Source organism: Marmota monax, unplaced genomic scaffold (genome assembly GCF_021218885.2).
Source record: "Marmota monax isolate L192 unplaced genomic scaffold, Marmota_monax_Labrador192_F-V1.1 WCK01_AAM20220418_F8-fsc00149, whole genome shotgun sequence".
Classification (NCBI taxonomy): domain Eukaryota; kingdom Metazoa; phylum Chordata; class Mammalia; order Rodentia; family Sciuridae; genus Marmota; species Marmota monax.
In genome coordinates, this window is record NW_026693170.1 from 3,903,220 (window position 1) to 3,927,986 (window position 24,767).

Consider the following 24,767-nt stretch of genomic DNA (forward strand, 5'->3'; position numbering starts at 1 on the left):
CAGGAATCCAAATGAGATCATCAAATTGTTCCATATCGGAGCCTAGAGCCTAATGTAAATGACCTTGGCTGGAGCATCACACCATGTGGGGACAGACCTCCCTTGTGGTGATGGTGTCCTCCTGAGGACACAGGCACATATGGAATAGACAGTTAGTCCCTGAGACAGCACCGTTCAGTCCAGCTCCCCCTTGGGGAAGGTCCTGGGAGTCACTGGAGGAGCGTGAGCCCCACTTAGGGACCAGGATGGAGCCACCAGTCATCTGGGTGTAAGGTGCCTGGGACCTAGGGGCTTGCAGCCCTGTCCTCTGCCCCCCTCGCTGAGTCAGTGCAGAGAGTGGATGGAGGAGATGCTCAGGCCTGTGTCCTGGCCTATTTCACATGTCATTGTCATGGAAGGAAAGAGCACTGTAAGGGACACAGTGGAGGCTCCTTCACAGTCGGGGACATTGTCCCTGATGCAGCCTGACAGGGGCACCTGCCTCGACTGTTTCTGTGCCCTTGACTCCTGCCCAGGAGGGGGCCTGGTCCCAGGAGTTGGCAGGAAGCGGACAGGACAGATGGCCATTAGTGCAGGAGGGAAGGGCATGGCTCATTGTGCAGGGCAGGGCCAGTCCTGCCTGAATGAGAAGGAGGGAGAGGACGGACAGGCAGGAGCAAGACAGCCAGAATCGCCATGGCAGGGAGCAGTGGGGTACAGTGACTTAAAGCCCCAGGTCCAAGAGCCTCATGGCTGCCTCAGAACTGACCCAGGGCCACCCTGAAGACCCTCCACAGCCCGGCCACCCCAAGGGCATCCTGTGATGTGGCTCCTGGGTGGCCTCAGGAGAGGTGGTTGATGGGATGGAGCAAGAGCCTCAGCCTCCAGGAGGGACAGGGAGCAGGTGGCAGAACCCCCTGGGATTGCACATGCAGGGTCCAGGCTCTGAAGGGGTTCAGGGTCATTCATTCATGATCCCTCCCCCCCTTATCACAAAACCATTGAGAGTTGGCCACACTGGGCCCTGTGCTGGCTGCAGGGTCCAGTGGGGAGAGAGAAAGGAAAGTCCTGTTCCTTACGCTCCAGAGGGCTGGGCTGGTGGCGCACACCTGTAATCCCAGTGGCTCAGGAGGCTGAGACAGGAGGATCATGAGTTCAAAGCCAGCCTCAGCAATGGTCAGGCTAAAGCAGCTCAGTGAGAACTTGTCTCTAAATAAAATACAAAACAGGGCTGGGATGTGGCTCAGTGGTCGAGTGCCCCTGAGTTCAATCCCTGGTACCCCCATTCCCCCACTCTCCCCAGAAAAGAAAAAAAGAAGCACCTTATGCTACAGAGGGAGTGACACCCAACACACCAGGAAACAGGAGACTTCAAGTTCAGTGACGGAGGGCGTGGACCAGCTGTGGGAGGGGAGGCCTGGACATTCTGTTGAGGCAGGTAATTTGGTTCCAGAGTAAAAGTTGATTATCCTCCATTTGCTCTCACTCCCAGAGCAGACTGCCCTCTCCAGGCTGCCAATGCCCTGAGCCAATGGCTGGTCTCTGGTCCACAGATGCCTAATAGGCCCTCAGCAGGCAGAGCACGGGGCTCAGGCTGCAGACTGACATGCACCACTGACCTGCCACCCATGATCTATGTGATATGATTCAGCAACTGTGTTCCCCGTGCCTCAGTTTCCCTTTATTGGGTACATGGGAAGTGGTGTCTGGTTCACCATGTTGTCTCTAAGTTAACCTTGAAATACTCACAGTAACCTGACCTTGGTTTAGAGGAGCTGCCCCCAAAGAAAAAGCCCCTACTCTGATCTGCCTCCCAGTGAGAGCGCCCTGGGCTGGTCCCGGGAGGACCAGGAGCTCCAGGAGCATCTCTTTCCTCTGTTCCTCCCCTTGGGGACATGGACCTTCCTGTGGAGCCTCATAGAAGTCCGTCAGGGCACCTGACTTGGCCTGAGGCACCTGTCCCTCTGTGCTCACCACACCTAGTCCCAGGAGAAGGAGATGCCCAGGTGCCCTTGCCCAGATGTGTCTCCTAGGACTGTGCCCTGGCTGGTGACCACTTCCAGGAGCTACCAGATCAGGTAGCCAGTAAATCATTGCTCCCCAGCAGCCCTCAACAGGAAGCCAAACTCCAACCCTGGCCCCATGTCCTCAGGGTCAGCTGGAGCCAGGAGCCTGGGACAGAGGTCTGGAGCAGGTACACCCTAGGACTAACCTTCTCTGTGAGGACTCCAGGGCCCTCAGGCCAGGCCTGACTCAGTCCTGCAGGGTCTTTCTCAGGGCCATGCTCCTGGGAAGGACACAGGGGCTGGGCTGAGACTGCTCTGCTTGGGCCGAGTCTCCCACCAGACCACCCTGCTCTCTGCCACTGGATTCTGGCAGAGGACTTGGTTCTTCTGAAGTCTGTTTGCACTGGCGTGTGTCCTGCACTAAATGCTCCTACTCCATTGTGGGGACGTTATGCACAGGAGGAGGTAGGCAGACCCAGGTCTCAGGGTCCTGTGTGTGCAGTGGAGTTGACCCCTCCAACACCCAGAGGGCTGGGGCATCACTCACCATGTACACGGAACTCTCCAGTTGCTGCTTCACTATCAAAATCGGCAGTTGTGACTTGTAGGGTGTAGAATCCTGTGTCCCCCTTTGTCACTTTCACGAACAGCAGGGACCCATTTGGGTATATTGTCTCACGACCACTGAATGCAGGGCCTTGGGTAGCTGAGTGTGTGAGATTTGAATAGGATACAGTGAGACGGCTTCGGTCTGGTATTTGCCCTCTGTACCACTGGTAGCCTGCAGTGTTCTTCGACACATTGTGGACAAGTAGAAGAACGTCTCTCCCTTCAGCAACATCGGCAGGCACTGGTTGAATAGTGATCTGGGCAGTGGGGTGCGGGTTCCAGAAGGTTAACAGTGAGACTGGGAGAGAAGAGAGAGAAATCCACTAATACTGGGACCTTGTACTGGGTGGAAAGTTGGGACCCAGGTCCTCAGCAGGAATCCTCACTCCTCAGCCTTGGGGTGTGTGGTGTGTGCGTGTGTCCCTGGGTCAATGCCAGCAGCATGACCTCCATTCCTTCAGGACCCCTGTACCTGTCATCCTCTCTTGGGAACACATTTCCCCAGGTGTCTGCAAGGCTGTCCCCTCAATGCCCTCAGATCCCTGCTCACACCCAGGGCACCTGGGCACCCGCCTCCTCTGACCACCTGCTTACAGACCCCAGGTCCTCCCTGTGGACATTTCCCTGCTCTCTGCCCTCCTAGATCTACACAGCACCTGGCTTCACCTGCAGATCTCCCTCTGGCCTGGCTTCCTGCCCTCTAGAGAGGAAGCTCCAGGAGGCAGAGACTAGTCTGACCCTTGTTGTGGCCCAGGGCCTGGACCAGGCTCAGCCTCCTGTGGATGAGTGAAGCTGTGTCCCCACCCTGAGGGTCCAGGTGTCTGTGAGCCAATGTCTGAGGCTGGTGGCTACAGACAGTGTCCACTGCTCAAGTTGCCTTTCTATTTGGAGGGTGGCCCTGACAGAGCTGTTAACAACGATTTTCAAAATATAATGGCCCCTGGTGATTCACTTGGGAAAGAGCACCCCTGAGCTTTCTGACCCGCGTCATCTGTTCCTCTTGGTGAGCTTCTGTCTTCTGTGTTCTGTTCCCAATAAGTTCCCAATGTGACATAGTGAAGCCCTGTGTCCCCTGTGAGGGTCGTGTCCTCCCAGGGGCAGCAGTAAGACTGTGCTCCCAGCTCCCGCCCTCCTCTGGGAACTGTCCCTCTTACCTGCCAGCAGGACCCCCTGCCAGGGGATGCCCCCTCTGCAGGGACAGGCTGAGGGGGGCTGCATGGTCCCTGCTGCTCTGTCCCCTCTGTGGAAGGAGCTTCACTGAGACCCGCTGGGAAGCCCAAGTCCAGGCCACTCAGCCCTGCTGCCTGCTCCTCTCTGAGCTCAGCCTCCTCCCAGGGCAGGAGCACTTTCCTGGGTCACAGGGCTGGGGGCGGGGTCTCTGTGGAGGAACCTCTCTGTCCCCTCCCTCTCAGTCCTGCCTCCTGTCCCTTCTGCTTTCCCTGTTGGGTTTCACTACTGCATGCCACACCCTGAGGAGCAAGGCAGGTGGGGACGCTGTCCCCTGAGAGAAGTGGCTCACCCAGCACTGGCCTCAGCTGTGTCCTGGCCTCAGGGCTCTCAGCACCACACAGGGAGCCCCTGGGGTCCCCTCACCCTGGGCATATTTCCTTTATGACAGAGAACCCCAGTTTAGCCCTGTGTCTTCCCCATGTTCTCAAATGCTCTAGGAAGGTGGCTTTCCCCCCAGCAGGAAGGGGACAGAGAGAGAGATCTGGGATCTAAAAAGGGGCCCTCTGAGTGATGGCTGGTGAGGGGACCTGCTCTCTGTCCTGGTGTCTCCAGCTTGGCCTCTGAGCAGCTATCTCAGGACTTCACACACTTTGTGTCCTGAGTGGGAAGGGCCATGGTAGTGGAGGTAGGTGACCATGGGTTCCCTGGTCCTCAGGGAGAGATTTTTAGGGAGACCCTCTCTCTCCAGTTTTTGGTGGAGCTGTGTCTCAGGACTGCCCATGCCTTCCTTGGGTGGCCTGTGTCCTCTACCTAGTGATTCCTCTGTGGTCACCCTGACTTTTTCCATGGGTGATACTAGAGGCAAAGGCCTGCTTAGAGACCACTGGCAGTGCAAGGTCCTCACAGGCCCAGGAAGGAGTGGGGGTAGGAGCCGAGCAGGTTTGTGGAAGGCACCCTGGTCTATTGGGGATGGAAATCAGGCCACATTTCCACCTCCTGAGTTTGCCTGGTCCAAGTTTCAGAATCAATCAGCCAAGTGTTGACTGTGAGTCTCATGTCGCCCCCTGGTGGTCATAAGGAGAACTGTGGCCAGTGTCAGGGACTGTAGCAGGGATGCGGCCCAGGGGCCAAATAGTGAGAGCTGATCCTGTCCCTGGGCACAGGTGGCCCTGACCTACTGGCTGCAGAGTGGGTCCAATTTACTGAGTGTCCCCAGGATACCTGACTCTGTCTAGGGCAGGGTGAGTCTAGGGAGAGGACGGGAGCTGTCCTGGGGACTCCTGCTCCAGAGTAGGGAGGACTGGGCAGCCTCAGGAGGGGCCATCTGTGCCTGAGGGTTCAAAGGAAGGACATGGGGAGGTGTCTCCTGAGGCTTTAGGGGGCAAGCACTGGCTTTATGAGGTATGTCTGCAGTTGGCTGGTGTCGTGTGAGTATTATGGAGATGATCTGGCCAGATACATGACACAGCCTCTCATCCCAGCTGTTCAGGAGGCTGAGGCAGGAGGATTGCTAGTTTGAGGCCAGACCATGCAAATTAGTTTGACTTTGTCTCAAAATAAAAAATGCAATGTAGTTCAGTTTTAGAATGCTCCTGGGGACAATCCCTAGTCCCTTTCACCTTTCTGTCTGTCTGTCTGTCTGTCTCTCTCTCTCTCTCTCTCTCTCTCACACACACAGACACACACTAAGCACAGTGGGTGTATTTCACACATCTTTCCTAAAAACTTTTCATAGTGTAATACTTATTACAAAAATGTGCTCTATTAACCCTTTTAACTGTAGAAATACATGCCATGAGTCCATTCGAATATACAGTGACTACTATTTCCAGAATTTTTTCATTACCTGCACTAAAACTCTGACCATTAAGTTATCACATCTCAGGACTCTCTAACCTTGGGTAACCTTGATTCTATTTCCCGTCTCTATGAATTTGCCTATTCCAGATATTTCATATAAATGAAATTATACAACCACATACTATTTTGCTTCTTGTTTAATCGTGTTTTCTGGGTTACTCAGGTTGTAATGTTCACCAGAACTTTATTTTTCATGGCTAATTAATAATCCAACATATTTGTAATCCATGTTTTTTATGTATTCCTCTGTTGAGGCCCATTGTTGCCCCTGAAGGTCATGAGGAGACCCATGGCCATAGTCAGGGACTGTAGCAGGGATGCTGCCTCGGGTCCAAATGGTGACAGTTGGCCCTGACACTGGGCACAGGTGGCTCTGACCTACAGGCTATAGGAGAGGTCCTGTTCACCTTGGGTCCCAGGGTGCCTGACACCCAGTGCAGAGTGAGTCTAGGGAGATGACAGGGGTTCTCCTGAGGACTCCTGCTCAGAGTCGGGAGAACTTTGCAAACAAGGATGGGCAGCCTCAGGAGAAGCCAACTGTCCTAAGGTTTCAAAAGAAGGACATGGAGGTGTCTCTTGAAGAAGATCACAACCAGGATGGTGCACTGTTAGGAACCCATGGGACGCTCTTGGTTTCTGACTTGGTTGAAGTTGTTTTCTGTTTATTTTCCCTGAGAGTCGAAGGCATGTGGGAGGCTTTTCCTGTCTGGCTGGTCCCACAAATGTCCAACCTGAGCAGAGGTGACTCCTACAGACCCCGTAATGAGCACCAAGGCTGGCAGTGAGCAGGGAGGGGTCTAGGAGGTCTGTCCCCTCTCTGTGCAGGTCAGGGAAGGTGGAGGGGAGCAGGAAGCTGAGGAGTGTGGCTGAGGCGGGACACAGGCAGATTTGGGTTCCCTCAGGGGGTGGAGGGGACCCCAGCCACCATGCAAAAGCAGCACCTGCTGTCACAGGGAGAGAGCAGCAAGTAGATTGCTATTCTGGCTGCAGCTGGCCTGGGAATGACCTCTGGGTCATATGGTGAGGCCAGCTGTATTGTATGTGTCTGTTCCTTTCACAGGTATGAGGAGGGATGGGACCAAGTGTTTCCTTGACAGTCAAATTTCCTAGTGGCTGCTACTGCCCCAGCGCCTTTCTCTGTAGAGGATCAGGAGGGACCCGAAGCTGTGTTTTGGACCCAGGGCTGATTTCACAGACACCCTGTGGGGCCTGCTGCCCTCTGGGAGGGAGGAGAGGGACTAGGGTGCTCCTGCATGCTAAAGCCTCAGGTGTCCCACCTGGTGAGTCTGCTCAGACACCTGCCTTGGGGGCAAATGTCAGAGCTGGTGGTTGTCACTGACCTGAAGCTGGCATGATGTGGGGGCAGGTGTTCAGGAGCTCAGAGCACATGGCTCCTGTAGAGGGGAGGGTCTCAGGGGCTGAGCAGGTTGACCTGGGGAAAATGGGAAGGACTGCTGGAGAGTCAGCCCCTCATCTGCCCCTGTCAGGGTCTGAGGCTGTGTCCAGGGAGAAACACTGGGCACAGGGACAGGGTACAGAGGACCCTGGGGATGCTCAGATGCAGAAGGTGAAGAAGAATCCACCCCATCCACGTCAGGGAGACTCCCCTGAGTACACAGGTGACTCTTCCACTGGGCAACCTGGGGGGGTGAGTGGGACCTGACATGACACTTCCTGGAGGGCTTGGCTTGACACAGTTTCCCAGGGGCTTGTGTGTGGCTCAGGGAGCAGGATGCGGTGCTCAGGGGGAGCTCCAGCTGGTGTGGTTCCCAGGACAGGACCTGGGGGAAAAGATTCCATGAGCTTTTAAGATGCTTTTAAGTTTTTCAGGGGACTTGTGTTCCTGCGCACACCCAGAAAAGCCTCCAGAAGAATGCAGTTCAGGACACCTTGGTATCTGCTGTTCAGAGCCACTGTGTGGGAGCCAGTCTGTGGCAGCTGCACCACGAAACCAAGAAAAGAGAAGTCATCGTGTGTGACCTGATGCTATGTTCATGCAGGACGAGCCTCACTAGAGCTGAGTCACAGTGGAATCTCTGAGGATGACTTCCTACTTCTCATGTCAGGACAGACAACTCTCAGGCATCAGCAGAGTGTCCCCTAATCTTTACTAAATTTACCTCTAATTTCCAGGAATGTAGTGGCCTGATCTACATCATGAACCTACATGAGAATGTCCCCTGCCCAGCCTTCAGGGAAGGAGTCAGAGCAGTGGCCAGGTGTATTGAGGAGGCTGTAGAGCACATCCTGGTCAGGGAGGAGACCCTCTGTCCCATCACCATGGAGCCTAGAGAGCCCCATGTGGGGAGCCCTGAGCCTCTGCCCTGGATGCTGGAGTGTGCAGAGGAGGCTGGTCCCAGAGAGACCAGGCAGGGCAGAGTGGAAGGTGATGGGAGGGCAGGGCTGGAGCCTCGGGCAGGGCCTGAGGCCCTTGTTCAGGGCTGAGTCTGGGTCTGGCCCTGTCCCCTGATTACTCTGATAGTCAATGTCCATGTCCCAGCAGAGGTGAAGATGTGCTGAGTACTGGCCTTTGGGTGGAGAAGAAATCTTGGCCAGAGATAGCCACCCTGGGTCCCTGGAGCGTGAGGGCCGCTTAGTGCTCTGCTGGCTGCAGGGCCTTGGGACCCTCACCCTTCCCTGTGGACAGACCTGACCTTTGCCCTGGCTCCCACCTCCCAGCTCCTGTCTCCCAGGAAGAGAAACCCTGTGGGAGCAACTTAGAGACCACGATTCCCCTGCATGACACAGGAGAGAGCTGACCTGGAACTTGAGGGGAGTGTCTGCCAAGAGACGTTCCCACATGAACCAAAAGAGCAAAGGAGGGAAGGGGGTCTTTATTCAGCGCCTTTCCAGGTGACCAGTACTGGCCCTTCCCTCTCCCTGGAATGCCATGTTCCTGGGCACAGGAAGCCTAGTTCTGGCCATTGAAAGGCCAGGGCAGCCTGTGTCTCTAGAATCCCCAGGGACCCCTCCCCCAGTAGGCTCCAGAGTCCTATAGGGTCAGGCTCCACCTCTGTCCCATTACCCAGCATCTGGGGTTTAGCAGGACCCTCCCTCAGCCCACATGGAGCATCGTGTGGTGGAAACTAAGAATCCACATCAGCCTTGTGGTCGACCCGGCAGTAGATGTCCAGGTCAGGGTTTAGTAATTCCTGAAAAAGAACAAAGAGGCTCTGACCCTTCTGAACCAGGGGACCATGAACTTCTAGGCCCTGGCCCACCTGGGACTGCTCTGTCCCTGTGTCTGTCTGGGCTCAGAGGCTCCTGTTCCCAGGCTGCCCCCCAATCACCACCCCCAGATCCCATTTTGGCTGCTGTTTCCTGGCAAGATCAGGAAGGTGTGGGGAGGGGCATCTCTTGGGTATGCCCTGGACTGTGGGCAAGGGTCATCACCCACACTCACCTGGTAGATGGGGACAGCAGCTCTGTGGCCAGGGGGTGGGGCCTGGCAGGGAGGGAGATTGGAAATCAGGGTCAGCAAAGGGAGGATCCTCAAGGCTGAGACTCCAGTGAGCAGGTGCTGGGTGGTGCCTGGAAGGTTCTGGTCTCTGACGGGCCAGAGCTTACTCTCTGTGTCTGCTTTAGCCCTTTCTTCTCAGGAGTTACCAGCTCTGGGTCCTGAGCACCAGCCTCCACTTCAGGACACACACCCCAGTTTCTGTCCAGACTATGGTCCCCATCATTAACCCAGGGCCACTGATAGAAGCTCCCAGCACCCATTCTGCACCAGGACTCCCCTAGATGGCAGGAAGTAGGGTGGGCTGAAGACAGAGCGATGGTGGTCCTGTCCCTGAGAGTGGCCAAGTCTCTGGCCAGGGCCAGGCTAACCTTTCCTGGTCCAACATGAGTGGGGGTGTCTGTGCTGTGTGGGGGTTGACAGTGCCCCTGCCCTGAGACTGCAGAGCTAGTCCCCTGTGTAGAGATAGCTGGGGGGACTTACCAGGGAGGTGGAAGTGTCAGAGGGACCTTGGCCTGGGGACAGAGACAAGAGTTAGCAGTAGTGTGAAGAGGGCTGGGCCCCTTCTGCAGGTAGGGCTGGGGGACCTCAACTATCAGAGTGTCAGGGGAGGCAGCATGTCCTGGGAGAGACCCTTTTGCCCTTGTAGTGGTCCAAAGAACCAAGGAACATGAGGAGGAGACCAGATGCCACAAGTCTGGGCTGGCTTGGCCAGGTGGGTCCCCTGTTGTGTTTGATGACAGGGGTCCTTGAATCCCCAGTGTAAACATTCAACCCTGGACGTGTGGTTGTGGGCAAGAGTGGACACTGTGGGGCAGGCCTATGGGCTCCCAGTCACCCTCAGGCTGAGGGGACACTTACCGGGTCTTGATGCTGGGGTGCGGTGGTCTCTGAGGCCAAGCTGGACGCTGGCCCTAGGAAAAGTCAGCCTTATTCGTGAGGGTCATGGACTGGGGCAAGATAGGGGATGAGGAGGGTACCCCATTTCCAAGGACAGTGTGAAACCTTCCTCTCCCCATCAGGTCTGTGTACCAGGGGGCCCAGGAGAGGGGAGGGGAGGAAAGGCCTTAAGAAGACACTGCTGCCCTGGGCCAAGGTGATCGACCCTCCCAGGTGCAGACCCAGGAGAATGTTGGCTGAAGGACCCAGAAAATGGACTGAAATTGAGGAAGGAATTAAAGCAGGAGACTTTGACTGAGTGGAGGATGCATGCCATGGGGGTGGGGACAGGGAAGCAGGGTCACCAAGTCGGCAAGACGTTTGGGAACCACATGCATCTTGAAAATCCCTGACCCCATTGGTGATCCTGCTGTGGAGGACCCTCTGCTCAGGCCAGGAGATGAGGTAATGTGACAGTGGCATTTTGTGCTCTCCACCCACCTGACCAGGAGACAGAGAACTTTCCAGGACACACGACTGGCTGGGCCCTGGGATCCCACCTCACACATCAGGGGCCTTGGGTCACACAGGAGGTGTGGAGAGTAGACCCACCTTCCTCTCCAGGCCCCAGCCCTTGCCCTGAGTGACCTGGGACAGGACCCCTCATACACATAGCTTCAGCCCTCTCTTGGTGTGGGCGCAAATACTGCAGGAGGTGCCGTTTTGAACCCTAGTCTAGGGAGGGACACCAGTGCTGTGGGGACAGGTCCTGGTGACCAATGTGCAGAGGAGTCAGCTCTTGAGCAATCAGCCCAGGGCCAGCAGCTGGTGAGGGACGGGGGTGGCTGGGGTGAGAGGGGAGGGTCCCCGGGAAGTGGGGAGGTCGGAGTCAGGCCAGAGTCTGAGGATGGGTCTCCTTCCCTCAGGCCTGGGGTCACCTGGGGTGGGATCAGGTGGGGGAAGCCTGGGTACCTTCCATTTCTTGTGTGGAGCAGGAAACACCCCAGAGCAGCCACCAGAGCCACCCCGACCAGGACCCCAGTCACGATGCCAGCGACGGTCCCCACAGGGAGGCCTGGGGTCCTCTCTTCTGCTGAAAGAGAAGAGAAAGGGGCTGAAGGGCAGGTCTTCAGGGGAACCAGCTGGGCCCTGCAGGGGCCCACAGAGGGTGGAAGGAAATGGCACCAAGGTCCCAGTGCAGTTTGTCATGTCGTCACCATGTCCTCCTGACTCTCTGCTTCTGGCGATTTCTTCACGTTTGGTTTTGAAACCTGCATGTGCTCTAGCCTGACCCTCTCCACATGCAGCTGGGCCACATCCTGCTCATGCTCCTGTTAAGGTCTCTTCCTCTTCTCTTTTATTTTATTATATTTTTTAGATGTTGAAGGACCTTTATTTTATTCATTTGTGTGTTTGATGCTGAGAATTGAACCCAGGTTCTCACACAGGCCGGGCAAGTGCTCTACCACTGAGCCCCACCCCACCCCCCTCTTCCTCTTTTCTTCCTTCCCATCACAGGACAGTGTCAGTGGGCAGCCCTCACAGACTGTCTAGCCCAGGCCCAGCCTCGGGTACAGATCAGAACCAAGGTGACATCAAGGCACCTAATTTCCGGGTAGTCAACCACATTCTCTCCAAGCTCTGGCCTCTACCCCATGCTCATGGCTGGTGCCATATGATGGCCCTTGACAGTGAAATCTATGACGGAAGCACTGGTGGCACGGGGGCCACTCACAGATCACAGCCAGTCTGTAGCGGTCACTCCTGGAGGAACTGGCGGGGTTGGAGGCCTCACACTGATACTCCCCGGCATCCTCCTGTCTGACGGGGTCTATGCTGAGGGTCCTGTGGTCCGGGGACAGCTGCATCCTGTCTGTGAGCTGCAGAGTCTGGCTATTGAGGATCCACGTGATGGAGATTCCAGGGTCATCTGAGAGGCAGGTCATGGCCACAGAGTGTGGTTCTGTGTTGGTGGCTCTGAGGGAGGGCTGGGCCACAAGCCCTGTGGAAAAACAGCAAGGGGCTGACTGAGAGTGGGCCTCAGGCTAGGAAGTAACTTCTTCCATATTGTTTCCAGAAAATCAAAACTCCACCCAGTACTTGATACTGTGCTCCAGGGTCCACTTACCAGAGACGGTAATATTCTTGGTTGTGGTCCTATTGAGGTTAGTGACAGAGTTATGGGCGACACACACATAGAATCCACTCTTATTTGTAGAGAGGTTGGGGACTGAGAGCTGTTGTGTGGATTCCAGGGGCCTCCCATTGAAAGACCAAGAGTACTGAGCAGGCGGGTTAGAGTCTGCGTGGCAGGAGAGGTTGAGATTTGTCCCTAGACGGAAATGTGAGTCTGGGGGGTTTATGATGGGGGCATCAGGGCCATCTGGAGCAAACAGAATAAAGCCACATATAATGTCATCAGAGGGAAAGGGAAGTTCCTAGACTGTAGAAGACCACAATATAACTACTGATCCATGTCACGACCTTGTTTCTTTTTTTTTTTTTAAGTCACAACTAGGCTGGAGAGTACAGTGGTACAGCACCTGCCCAGCATGCATGAGGCCCTGGGTTCAAATCCCAGCACCATACACACTCACAGAAAGTCTCAACCAAACCCCCTTGGTTCACTGAAATTAATCTGTGACATTCCCCTGCTTCTCAGTTCCAGGTGGCTGACCCCAGGCCTCCCCAGGGAACCACAAGCCCTCCCCTCCTATTCATGGCCCAAGGCTGGGCCTGCCTGGATATGCCTGGGGCAAATGGCACAGCCCATCCAGGTGCCCAGGAGAGAGTGTCTGTGTACTTGGACCCAAGAGGGACTAAGTGGCCCAGCCTCTGGCCCTGTGTATTTGAGTTCACAGCCAGGGTAATGGAGGAATAGAAGTTACTCACAGGAAATATTCAGGGTGAGTAGGTCACTGTGGTTGGCACTCACTGGGTTCTGGGTTTCACACTCATAGGGTCCTGTGTCATTCCTTGTGACATTGAATAAAGTGAGAGTCCTGTTGTTGTTGGACAGCTTCAGCCTGTCACCATCTAGGATTGTCTGATTGTTTATCTTCCACAGGTAGGTTGCATAATTAATCTCAGGTTCACACGTTAATGCTAGAGAGTCCTCACCCTCCATGGGTTGGGAGTTGTTGATTGTGATGTTGGGTTTGGGTAATTTCTCTGTGCAGACAACAAACAGAGGATTGCCCTGTGATCTGCACAAAGTTGTCTTTCTACTTGGGCTGGCCTCTCACCTCCCACCAACCTGAGTCCTGAAGAACCAGGCAGAGTGGGTATCCTGGGCAGATGTAGGAGGATCTGAGGGATCAGAAGACGTGGGGCCCCCTGGGCTGTGTCTGGGAGAAGCACAGTTTCTCACAGGTGCACTTAATTGCAGAGTTTGGTCCTGGAAAGACCCAGGACTGGGAGTTAGCAACCCCGTGTCTCTCCTGGTCCTCACTGGCCCTGGCTGGCCTTGAGATGCAGAGTCCCTCCATCTGCACAGACTCCAGGGCTCGGCCCACGTGTGTGTCCTCTGAGCCTTTGATTCTCAAGGCCATCCTAGAGGTGGGTCATGATGGGACACCCCATTGTGCCTAAACCCCAAGGAGACCCCACAGCCTGATGTGAGAATGGGGTGTGTGAACAGAAACCAGGATACTGGGGGCAAGGTTGGCACACTAGGAGACCAGGGGGCATTCAGTTGGGTGGTCAGGCTGGGGCCACAAGGGGGCAGTTCTGCTCAGGTGTTTCCTGGTGACTGACAGGAGCCAGTGACACCTGAAAGGCAAAGCATGAGTCCAAAGAATGCTCTAGGGTGAGGGGGACAGACAAGGTTTAGAGCAGAATCATGTTCCTGTCCTTGGACTTTACATCCCTTCTCCCCCTGCAGAGAGCAGGTGAGGCATGTGGAATGGTCCTGAGAGACCAGTGGATGGTTCCAAACACATTAGCACTAAGAGGTGGAAGAGGGGACCAGGACCTTGCTGAAAATAGGGCCCTCGTGGGCTTGTGTGTGGCAGCCCTCTGGTAGAAATGGGGGATGGTAAAGTTTTCCCATATGGGAAAATAGTTTTTAATACCCAGGATCTAAGACTCGTTTCTGAAAGAAATATTTCTCTAAGGAGCACAATGTCTTAGACTGAGCTCTGAAGTCCTGAGGGGTCACATTATGACCCAAGGCAGATGCTAAAGTCAGTTTGAAACCAGGAAACTCCTGAATAAGGAGACACCTGTGGGTCCTGGTGGAGGACTGAACTGGTCCGAGGGGACATCTGAGGGTCTCTGTTATGTAAAATGAGGCACAACACCAAACTCAGAGAAGTATTATTGATCATGTTAATCAATCTAGAAGTCTATGTTCCCAATTGCTATGGAGACTCAGGGAAAGTGGGGAAGAACCTGACACAGGCCTGTGGAATGCCTTCTTCCTTTTCTTTTCTCCCCAGGAAGTGCAATGAGATCATCAATTGTTCCATATCAGTGCCTAGAGCCTAATGCAAATGACCGTGGATGGAGCATCACACCATGTGGGGACAGACCTCCCTTGTGGTGAAGGTGTCCTCCTGAGGACACAGGCACATATGGAATAGACAGTTAGCCCCTGAGACAGCACTGTTCAGTCCAGCTCCCCCTTGGGGAAGGTCCTGGGAGTCACTGGAGGAACATGAGCCCCACTTAGGGACCAGGATGGAGCCCCCAGTCATCTGGGTGTAAGGAGCCTGGGACCTAGGGGCTTGCCGCCCTTTCTGCTGTGTCCCCCTCGCTGAGTCAGTGCAGAGAGTAGATGGAGGAGATGCTCAGGCCTGTGTCCTGGCCTATTTCACATGTCATTGTCATGGAAGGAAAGAGCCCTGGAAGGGACACAGTGGAGACTCCTTCATAGTCGGGGATATTGCCCCTAATGCAGCCTGACAGGGGCACCTGCCTCGACTGTTTCTGTGCCCTTTACTATGGCCTGGAGGGGGTCTGGCCCCAGGTGTTAGCAGGAAGTGGACAGAACAGATGGCCATTAGTGCAGGAGGGAAGGGCATGGCTCATTGTGCAGGGCAGGGCCAGACCTGCCTGAATGAGAAGGAGGGAGAGGACAGACAGGCAGGAGCAAGACAGCCAGAATCGCCATGGCAGGGAGCAGTGGGGTACAGTGACTTAAAGCCCCAGGTCTAAGAGCCTCATGGCCACCTCAGAACTGACCCAGGGCCACCCTGAAGACCCTCCACAGCCCGGCCACCCAAGGGCATCCTGTGATGTGGCTCGTGAGTGGCCTCAGGAGAGGTGGTTGATGGGATGGAGCAAGAGCCCCAGCCTCCAGGAGGGACAGGGAGCAGGTGGCAGAACCCCCTGGGATTGCACATGCAGGTTCCAGGCTCTGAAGGGGTTCAGGGTCATTCATTCATGATCCCTCCCCCCCCTTATCACAAAACCATTGAGAGTTGGCCACACACTGGGCCCTGTGCTGGCTGCAGGGTCCAGTGGGGAGAGAGAAAGGAAAGTCCTGTTCCTTACGCTCCCGAGGGCTGGGCTGGTGGTGCACACCAGTAATCCCAGTGGCTCAGGAGGCTGAGACAGGAGGATCATGAGTTCAAAGCCAGCCTCAGCAATGGTCAGGCTAAAGCAACTCAGTGATATCCTATCTCTAAATAAAATACAAAACAGGGCTGGGATGTGGCTCAGTGGTCGAGTGCCCCTGAGTTCAATCCCTGGTACCCCCATTCCCCCACTCTCCCCAGAACAGAAAGAAAGAAACACCTTATGCCACAGAGGGAGTGACACCCAACACACCAGGAAACAGGAGACTTCAAGTTCAGTGAGGGAGAGTGTGGACCAGCTGTGGGAGGGGGAGGCCTGGACATTCTGTTGAGGCAGGTAATTTGGTTTCAGGGTAAAAATTTATTATCCTCCATTTGCTCTCACTCCCAGACCAGACTGTCCCCTCCAGCTTTCAGTGCCCTGAGCCAATGACTGGTCTCTGGTCCACAGACGCCTAATAGGCCCTCAGCATGTAGAGCACGGGGCTCTGGCTACACAGTCACATGCACCACTGACCTGCCACCCATGGTCTGTGTTCCCCGTGCCTCAGTTTCCCTTTATTGGGTACATGGGAAGTGGTGTCTGGTTCACCATGTTGTCTATAAATTAACCTTGAAATCCTCACAGTAACCTGACCTTGGTTTAGAGGAGCTGCCCCCAAAGAAAAAGCCCCTACTCTGATCTGCCTCCCAGTGAGAGCGCCCTGGGCTGGTCCCGGGAGGACCAGGAGCTCCAGGAGCATCTCTTTCCTCTGTTCCTCCCCTTGGGGACACGGACCTTCCTGTGGAGCCTCATGGAAGTCCATCAGGGCACCTGATTGGCCTGAGGCACCTGTCCCTCTGTGCTCACCACACCTAGTCCCAGGAGGAGGAGATGCCCAGGTGCCCTTGCCCAGATATGGCTCCTGAGACTGTGCCCTGGCTGGTGACCACCTCCAGGAGCTACCAGATCAGGTAGCCAGTAAATCATTGCTCCCCAGCGGCCCTCAGCAGGAAGCCAAACTCCAACCCTGGCCACATGTCCTCAGAGTCACCTGGAGCCAGGAGCCTGGGACAGAGGTCTGGAGCAGGTACACCCTAGGACTAACCTTCTCTGTGAGGACTCCAGGGCCCTCAGGCCAGGCCTGACTCAGTCCTGCAGGGTCTTTCTCAGGGCCATGCTCCTGGGAAGGACACAGGGGCTGGGCTGAGACTGCTCTGCCTGGGCCGAGTCTCCCACCAGACCACCCTGCTCTCTGCCAGTGCATTCAGGTGGAGGAGTAGGATCTTCTGAAGTCTGTCTGCACTGCGTGTGTCCTGCACTAAAGGCTCCAACTCCACTGTGGGGACGTAATGCACAGGAGGAGGTAGGCAGACCCAGGTCTCAGAGTCCTGTGTGTGCAGTGGATTTAACCCCTCCAACACCCAGAGGACTGGGGCATCACTCACCATGTACGCGGAACCCTCCAGTTGCTGTTTCAATTTGAAAATTGGGAGTTGTGGTTTGCAGGGTGTAGAATCCTGTGTCCCCCTTTGTCACATTCATGAACAGCAGGGACCCATTGGGGTATATTGTCTCTCGACCACTGAATGCAGGACCTTGGGTAGCTGAGTGTGTGAGATTCGAGTAGGATACAATGAGAAGGTTTGGGGTTGTTATTTCCCCTCTGAACCAGAAGTAGCCTACAGTGTTCTCCGACACATTGTGGAGGAGTAGAAGAACGTCTTTCCCTTCAGCAACATCGAAAGGCACTGGTTTAATACTGAGCTGGGCAGTGGGGTGCGGGTTCCAAAAGGTTAACAGTGAGACTAGGAGGGAAATGAGAGAAATCCATCAATACTGGGCCCTTCGTACTGAGTGGAAAAATGGGGCCCAGGTCCTCAGCAGGAGTTTTCATCCTCAGGGTTGGGATGTGATGTTAGTTTGTGTCCCTGGGTCAAGGCCAGCAGCATGACCTCCTTTCCTTCAGACCCCTATACCTGTCATCCTCTCTTGGGAACACATTTCCCCAGGTGTCTGCAAGGCTGGCCCCTCAGTGCCCTCAGATCCCTGCTCACACCCAGAGCACCTGGGCACCCACCTCCCCTGACCACCTCCTTACAGACCCCAGGTCCTCCCTGTGGACATTTCCCTGCTCTCTGCCCTCCTAGATCTACACAGCACCTGGCCTCACCTGCAGATCTCCCTCTGGCCTGGCTTCCTGCCCTCTAGAGAGGAAGCTCCAGGAGGCAGAGACTAGTCTGACCCTTGTTGTGGCCCAGGGCCTGGACCAGGGTCAGCCTCCTGTGGATGAGTGAAGCTGTGTCCCCACCCTGAGGGTCCAGGTGTCTGTGTGCCAATGTCTGAGGCTGGTGGCTGCAGACAGTGTCCACTGCTCAAGTTGCCTTTCTATTTGGAGAGTGGCCCTGACAGAGCTGTTAACACCAATTTTCAAAATATAATGGCCCCTGGTGAGTAACTTGGAAAAGAGAACCCCTGAGCTTTCCATCCCCCTTCATCTGTTCCTCTTGGTGAGCTTCTCTCTGTCTCTGTGTTCTGTTCCCAATGGATTCCCAATGGGACAGAGTGAAGCCCTGTGTCCCCTGTGAGGGTCATGTCCTCCCCAGGGGGCACCAGCAAGACTGTGCTCCCACCTCCTGCCTCCTCTGGGAACTGTCCCTCTTACCTGCCAGCAGGACCCCCTGCCAGGGGATGCCCCCTCTGCAGGGACAGGCTGAGGGGGGCTGCATGGTCCCTCTGCTCTGTCCCCTCTGTGGAAGGAGCTTCACTGAGACCCGCTGGGAAGCCCAGGTCCAGGCCACTCAGCCCTGCTGCCCTGCTCCTCTCTGAGCTCAGCCTCCTCCCAGGGCAGGAGCACTTTCCTGGGTCACAGGGCTGGGGGCGGGGTCTCTGTGGAGGAACCTCTCTGTCCCCTCCCTCTCAGTCCTGCCTCCTGTCCCTTCTGCTTTCCCTGTTGGGTTTCACTGCTGCATGCCACACCCTGAGGAGCAAGGCAGGTGGGGACGCTGTCCCCTGAGAGAAGTGGCTCACCCAGCACTGGCCTCAGCTGTGTCCTGGCCTCAGGGCTCTCAGCAGCACACAGGGAACCCCTGGGGTCCCCTCACCCCTGGGCGTATTTCCTTTATGATAGAGAATCCCAGGTTAGCCCCACATCTTCCCCATGTTCTCAAATGCTCTAGGAATGTGGATTTCCTTCCAGTAGGAAGGGGACGGACAGAAATAGCTCTGGGGTCAGGAAAGGGGCCCACTGAGTGATGGCTGGTGAGGGGACCTGCTCTCTGTCCTGGTGTCCCCAGCTTGGCCTCTGAGTGGCTATCTCAGGACTTCATACCCTTTGTGTCCTGGGAGGGGAGCACTGTGGTAGTGGAGGTAGGTGACCATGGGCTCCTTGTCCTCAGGGAGAGATTTTAGGGAGACCCTCACTCTTCATTTTTTGGTGCAGCTGTGGCTCAGGCCTGCCCATGCCTTCCTTGGGTGGCCTCTGTCCTCTACCTAGTGATTCTCCTGTGGTCACCCTGACTTTTTTCATGGGTGATGCCAGGAGGCAGGGCCTGCTCAGAGCCCCCTGGCTGTGCAGGGTCCTCACAGAACCAGTAAGGAGTGGGGGTGGGAGACACCCTGCAGTCTATTGGGGATGGAAATCAGGCCACAATTCCACCTCCTGAGACAAAGCCTAGTCCAAGCCTCAGCATCAATTTGCCAAGTGTTGACTGCGCATCTCATGTCGCCCCCTGGTGTTCATGAGGACAACTGTGGCCAATGTCAGGGTCTGTAGCAGGGATGCAGCCCAGCGTCTAAATGATGAAGGCTGGCCCTGACCCTGGGCACAGGTGGCCCTGACTTACAGGCTGCAGAATGGGTCCTGCTTACTCAGGGTCCCCAGGCCTCCTGATTCTGTCCAGTAAGTCTAGTGAGAGAACGGGAGCTGTCCTGGGGTCTCCTGCTCCAGAGTAGGAGAACTGTGCACCCAGGGGATGGGCAGCCTCAGGAGGGGCCATCTGTGCCTGAGGGTTCAAAGGAAGGACCTCAGGAAGTGTCTCTTGAGGCTTTATGGTGGAAGCACTAGCTTTGTGAGCTGGGTCTGCAGTTGGCTGCTTGTTTCTTGTCTTTAAATCCTTGGATCTTCGTCTTAAAGGGCCTATCGGAGTCGTCGTGTGAGTATTATAAAGATTATCTGGCCAGACACATGACACAGCCTCTCATCCCAGCTGTTCAGGAGGCTGAGACAGGAGGATTGCTAGTTTGAGGCCAGCCCAGGCAACTTAGTGAGACTTTGTCTCAAAATAAAAAATGAAATGTATATTGGTGATAGAGTGCCCCTGGGGCCAATCCCTAGTCCCTCACCTCTCTCTCTCTCTCTCTCTCTCTCTCTCTCTCTCTCATACACACACACACACACACACACACACACTATTTAAGCAGAGTGGGTGTATTTTATACATCTTTCTTAAAAACTTTTAATTGTGTAATACTTATAACAAAAATGTGCTATATTAACCCTTGTAAATGTGCAAATACATACCATGATTCCATTCAAATATATAACGACCACTACTATTTCCAGGATTATTTCATCACCACTAAAACTCTAACCATTAAGCTATCACATCTCAGGACTCTCTAGCCTTGGATAACCTTGAATCTATTTTCTGTCTCTATGAATTTGCCTATTCTAGATATTTCATATAAATGAAATTATACAACCACATACCATTTGCTTCTTGTTGAATCAGGTTTTCAGGTTTCTTCAGGTTGTAATGTGCATCAGAACTTTATTTTTTATGGCCAATCAATAATGCAACATATTTGTAAGCCATATTTATTTATGTATTCTCTGTTGATGGACACGGGGTTGTTTCCACACCTGCCTGTTGTGAAGAATGGTGTGGCGAGCCTTAGCCTGGGGGAGCTATTGGAGTCCCTGTTTCCCATCCCGTGGGCACGTGCCCAGCCGTGGGAGTGCTGGGTACATGGGCTTCTGCCTGGCTCTTGCAGGAAGTGCCCAAGAGTTCTCCACTGTGACTGCAGCTCTTCAGAGTCCCTGGGGAATGTAGGAAGGTGTGGGGTGAGGTGTCATTGTGATTTTGATTTGCTTCCTTAGTGACTGATGACACTGAGCGTCTTGTCATGTGCTTATTGGCCACTGGAACATCTCTGGAGACAGGCCTTCCAAGCCTTTGCCCTCCCTCTTCTCTTTCACTGCTGGGGATTGATCTGAGGGGCGCTGTACCTCTGAGCTACACCCCCAGCCTTTACATGTATTTATTTACTTTTGTTTTGGACAGGTGCCCAGGCTGGCATCAAACTTGTGAATCTTGCATCTGACTCCTGTGATTACAGGACTGTGCCAGGGTCCTTGACCTATTCTAAATTTAGGTTCTTCTTTGGGTGCAGGTTTATACCCATTTGTTATATAATCTAGACATGAAATCCATATCACAAGTTTATTTGCAAATATTTTCTCCTGGCATTTCACTTGCTCTTAAACTCATGCCACTTCTTTGCTTATAAGTAATTTTGATAAAAACATATGGGTTGATACTCATTTTGAAAAACAAGTTCAGTCTTTTATGGTAAATTCTTTTAAGTTTTTAAAAAATAAATGAATAAATTCATTTTCACTTTTTAACGTCTTTACAAGGAAGGATTCATTTTCCTGCATCCTGCTTGTTGGAAGTACTGCTGAGGATCAGATCACAGGCTTCCTCTTCCCAGTGTGCACAGAGCTCCCCATGTCCATGATGTCATGGACCCAGCAGGTGTCACTGATGTGTGGCTACAGAGCCAGGAAGCCCTCAGTGCTGTGGAGGTTCAGGCAGCCGTGTGGCCATACTTTGAAACATGTCTTCTCCAGGGACTTCAAGTGATTGGTCGTGACAAACATCAGTCTCTGCCCTCTTACCCTCAGTTCTTCTGCCAAGAGGGGGAGGATTTCAAATGCGGAGTTGTTACTGGAGGTTGGTGTAGACGCTGTTGATTGTCACAGCTGGGGGTGGGGGTCCCACAGGACTAAGAATCCCAGATGGTGCTCAACACCCCACAGCACACAGCCCCACAGGATGACCAGCCCCAGTGTCAGTGGAGAGGAGAGGGGAGCCCTGCTCTGCGCCCTTCCCCGACCTTCCCAGAGCCTCCCCTTCCCCTGCTTCTTCCCATCCCTCACCACCTCTCCCCCACCATGGCTCCCTCCCATTGCATCTTCAGTTTCATCCCTTGAAGGTGCCCTTTGCCTAAGGTCAACCCTCACCTGCCCTCCATGGGGGCCTCTGTTTGCACCTGGCAGGAAATGTCAACTAGAGGGCGAAAGCATGCTCTTCCCTGAGCTCAGGGGAGCCTTGATGTCCCAGTCCCAGTCCTGGGTGGAGCTGAGGATTTGCTCTAGAGGGAGCTCCTGGGACAGGCACCTGGGACCCAGGGAAGAACCTCATGTAAGAGGTTTTTGCACCTGGACTGGTGACCCAGAACCAACGCCAGAGCCTAGGTCATTTGGAGGGGAAATGTCAGACTCAGTGGCTGGACACTCAGGAACCTGATGCCTCTGCCCATGTGACTGGGGGAAATGTCTGCAAGCATGTGTCCTGAAAGGCTGTGTCACCTGGGATTTTTGTAAATAGGTGTCAGCAGGGCTGCTGTGGAACATTCCAGAGTGGACCTTCTACAATGGGATACGGGACCTCCCAGGTATCCTCATTTGGAAGAATCAGGAGGGATGTGACAGTCACCAGGCACAGATGCCTATCAGGGCTTGAGGGAGCAGGAGGGCTCTGGTCCTCACTGTCACCCCTGATTGGGGACCAGGAAGTTGGGCGTGTGTGGTCCTGCCCACTCACCTCAGCAGGGGCTGTTGCTGGTTGTCTGTAGGGAACTGGGCTTCCCACCACCCCCTTGCAGGGCAGAGGAGGATCTGGAACCTTCCCCTAGAGTCAGACAGTGGAGGAAGCAGGTGAGTTAGGAGATGGAGGTGGGAGCTCTTGGTTGATGGGCAGCCAGGAGGCGCCCAGGCTCTGAGTGTTGCAGCTGACAGTGGTCAGGGTGGTCCTCTGGGAATCCAGCCTTGTCCCTACAAATGTTCATGAACTTCCCACCTCTGTGCTCCTCAGTTCCCTTCCTGAGCTCCTAGCCACAGCCACCCTCACAGCTGAGGCCCTGGGTCCTACACCAGCACTTTGTCCCCATCTCACTGTGCAGCTCTGTGTGGCTGCCCACCTCTCTCCTACCCCCCAGGTCTTCTGAGTGGCTGTCATTAAACCTCTGCCCCCACAAGGGCAAAGGGCCAACTTAAGGCAGAGTCCTTCCTGTTGTACTGTAGGACCAGCACTGGGGCCCCTGAGTCCTGATTATCAGGAGTCCCCAGGAGGTGGCAGCAGCTGAGCAGAGCTGGGGAGCCAGGGACTGGGGTGGGTGGGACCCAGGAATGACTGAACTTGCTAGTGTAGATGGCAGGTGGCTTGTGCTGTGGGAACCGGGAATTTAATGGGAAATAGGAGGTATTTCTTATTTATTAGATTTTGGGGTTTCGAGCTGCAGGTTCCCCTGAATATCCCTGTCAACCTCAGTGCTATGCATGCACTGCTCAGACTTCAGGTTCCACACTCTGATGCAGGTTGGTATTGGGAGCACCATCAGCCTGGCCCTGACTCTCTGCATGTGCAGCTGCTGCAGACAGCTGTGCTCTCTGCTAGGAATAGTGCTCCTTCCTCCCTGGGCCTCCTGATCCCAGCTCCCTGATGCCCCAGCCTCACAGCAGACCCAGCAATCATCCCCCATCTCAGTCCTCACAGAAGTCCATGAGCTGACTGCCCAGCAGCATCGTGCCTGTCATTGGCTGTGTGTGCTCCTGATGTCTCCTGGTGCTGTCTAAGATCCTGCAGGTATCCTGAGGGGGGTGGGGGGAGAGAGAGAGAGAGAGAGAGAGAACCTGCATACATGTGCAGCCTCAGGCTAATAAGGGATTTTGAGATTTTGGGGTTTGGAGCTACAGGTTCCCCTTGAACGTCCCTGTCAACCTCAATGCTATGATTAAACATCATTAAATAGATGTCTATTTAAAGCAAGAATAGAAAGAGTAGGACTTGAAAATGGTGTTTCCTGTTGTGGGTTGGGCCACTCTTCTTCGCTGTTCATATCCTGTTGGGAACTGTCCATGTTAGATGGCACATCCACACTGTTGTCCACGGACCTTGGAGTTCCACTCACCAGACAGGAGCAGGGGGTGGACCGCAGGGGAGTGACCTGAGTCAGCTCTGCCTCACCAGAGAGGGCTCAGCATGTTGTCCTACTGTGTCCAGATCTGCCACAAGAAGAGTGTCCTCTGGAGGCCCCTCTGTCTACAGTGTATGCAGGGAACCTGCTGAGTGCCACATTCCTGAGGTCACCTCAGAGTCACCCCCAGAAAAGGCCCACAGCACTGGCTTCCCATGTGTGGGCTGTGGTCAGGGATGTGAGCCTGGCTCTCCGGGTCCCTGGAGCTGCCCTCTCCGAGGCCCAGGTCTCCTCAGGGAGCTCTGCCCCCCACCATGGTGCCCCTCACCAGCCCTCCTGTGACTCTGCCTTGTCCTCTGCTGTCCTTCTCTGACTGGTGGCTCTGCCCCTGTCCTTGCACCTCTGCACTGAGGCCCAGTCTTAATGGTGATCAGTGAGTCTGGCGCTTGCTGTAAGGTTTGTCCAAAGACACAATTACCACAAATTTGGTTAGAGATAGTAACTGGCTTCTGTACCTGTTTCTGGAATCAGGCAGGGATCAGAACCAGCAGCTCCAAAGAACCCCAGGGCTGCCACGTGGCCCAGCATGGTTTATGGTGGGAAAAGGAAGTGAGGTGTGGAGACCGCAGTGAGGTTCAGAGCCTGGCTGGTTTGCTGTGTTTGAATCAGGTGGCTGCCCAGGACAGACTGATTGACACTGTGACCCACTGAAGCTCCGTGGCTGTAACCAACAGTCACTCGGCCATTGTACATGAGTAGAATGCTCTGTTGATCAGTTTCATTTTGTACAATTGACTCCATTTGTGTTTGTTCTTTTGGGCTTGGTATGGGAGCTGAGTCATATTCAATGACTTCCCAAATGTTTGAGAGGTTTGTTTGTTTTGTTTTATTTTGTTGGTACCAGAGATTGAATCCATGGATGCTTAACCACTGAGCCACATCTCCAGTCCTTATTATTTTTTTTATTTACAGACAGGGCCTCTGCTTACAGCCTCACTAAGTTGCTGAGGCTGGCCTCGAACTTGTGATCCTCCTGCCTCAGCCTCATAATCCACTGGGATTACAAGCATGCACCATGACATCCAGTTGTTGAAGGGTTTGTAGAT

The 24,767-nt window shown here is 54.5% G+C and overlaps 1 protein-coding gene and 1 long non-coding RNA gene across 2 annotated transcripts in view; both read right to left on the bottom strand.

Moving 5' to 3' along the window:
• LOC124100238 (uncharacterized) overlaps window positions 1-18,291 on the bottom strand; it is a 115,476-nt gene extending 97,185 nt beyond the window's left edge. The window contains 9 exon segments of the mRNA XM_058583015.1: window positions 2,533-2,892; window positions 3,749-3,834; window positions 9,028-9,069; window positions 9,565-9,596; window positions 11,607-11,962; window positions 12,089-12,343; window positions 12,853-13,131; window positions 16,908-17,267; window positions 18,125-18,291. Of these exon segments, the coding sequence (XP_058438998.1) occupies window positions 2,533-2,892; window positions 3,749-3,834; window positions 9,028-9,069; window positions 9,565-9,596; window positions 11,607-11,962; window positions 12,089-12,343; window positions 12,853-13,131; window positions 16,908-17,267; window positions 18,125-18,188 (1,834 nt within the window). The 5' untranslated portion in view covers window positions 18,189-18,291.
• On the bottom strand, window positions 8,443-11,215 carry LOC124100245 (uncharacterized). Its single transcript, XR_006854201.2, has 5 exons — window positions 10,933-11,215; window positions 9,943-9,995; window positions 9,565-9,596; window positions 9,028-9,069; window positions 8,443-8,776 (listed from the first exon to the last, which is right to left on the bottom strand). It is a non-coding gene; the product is annotated as an uncharacterized LOC124100245 (long non-coding RNA).
• Window positions 18,292-24,767: the final 6,476 nt, after the last annotated feature.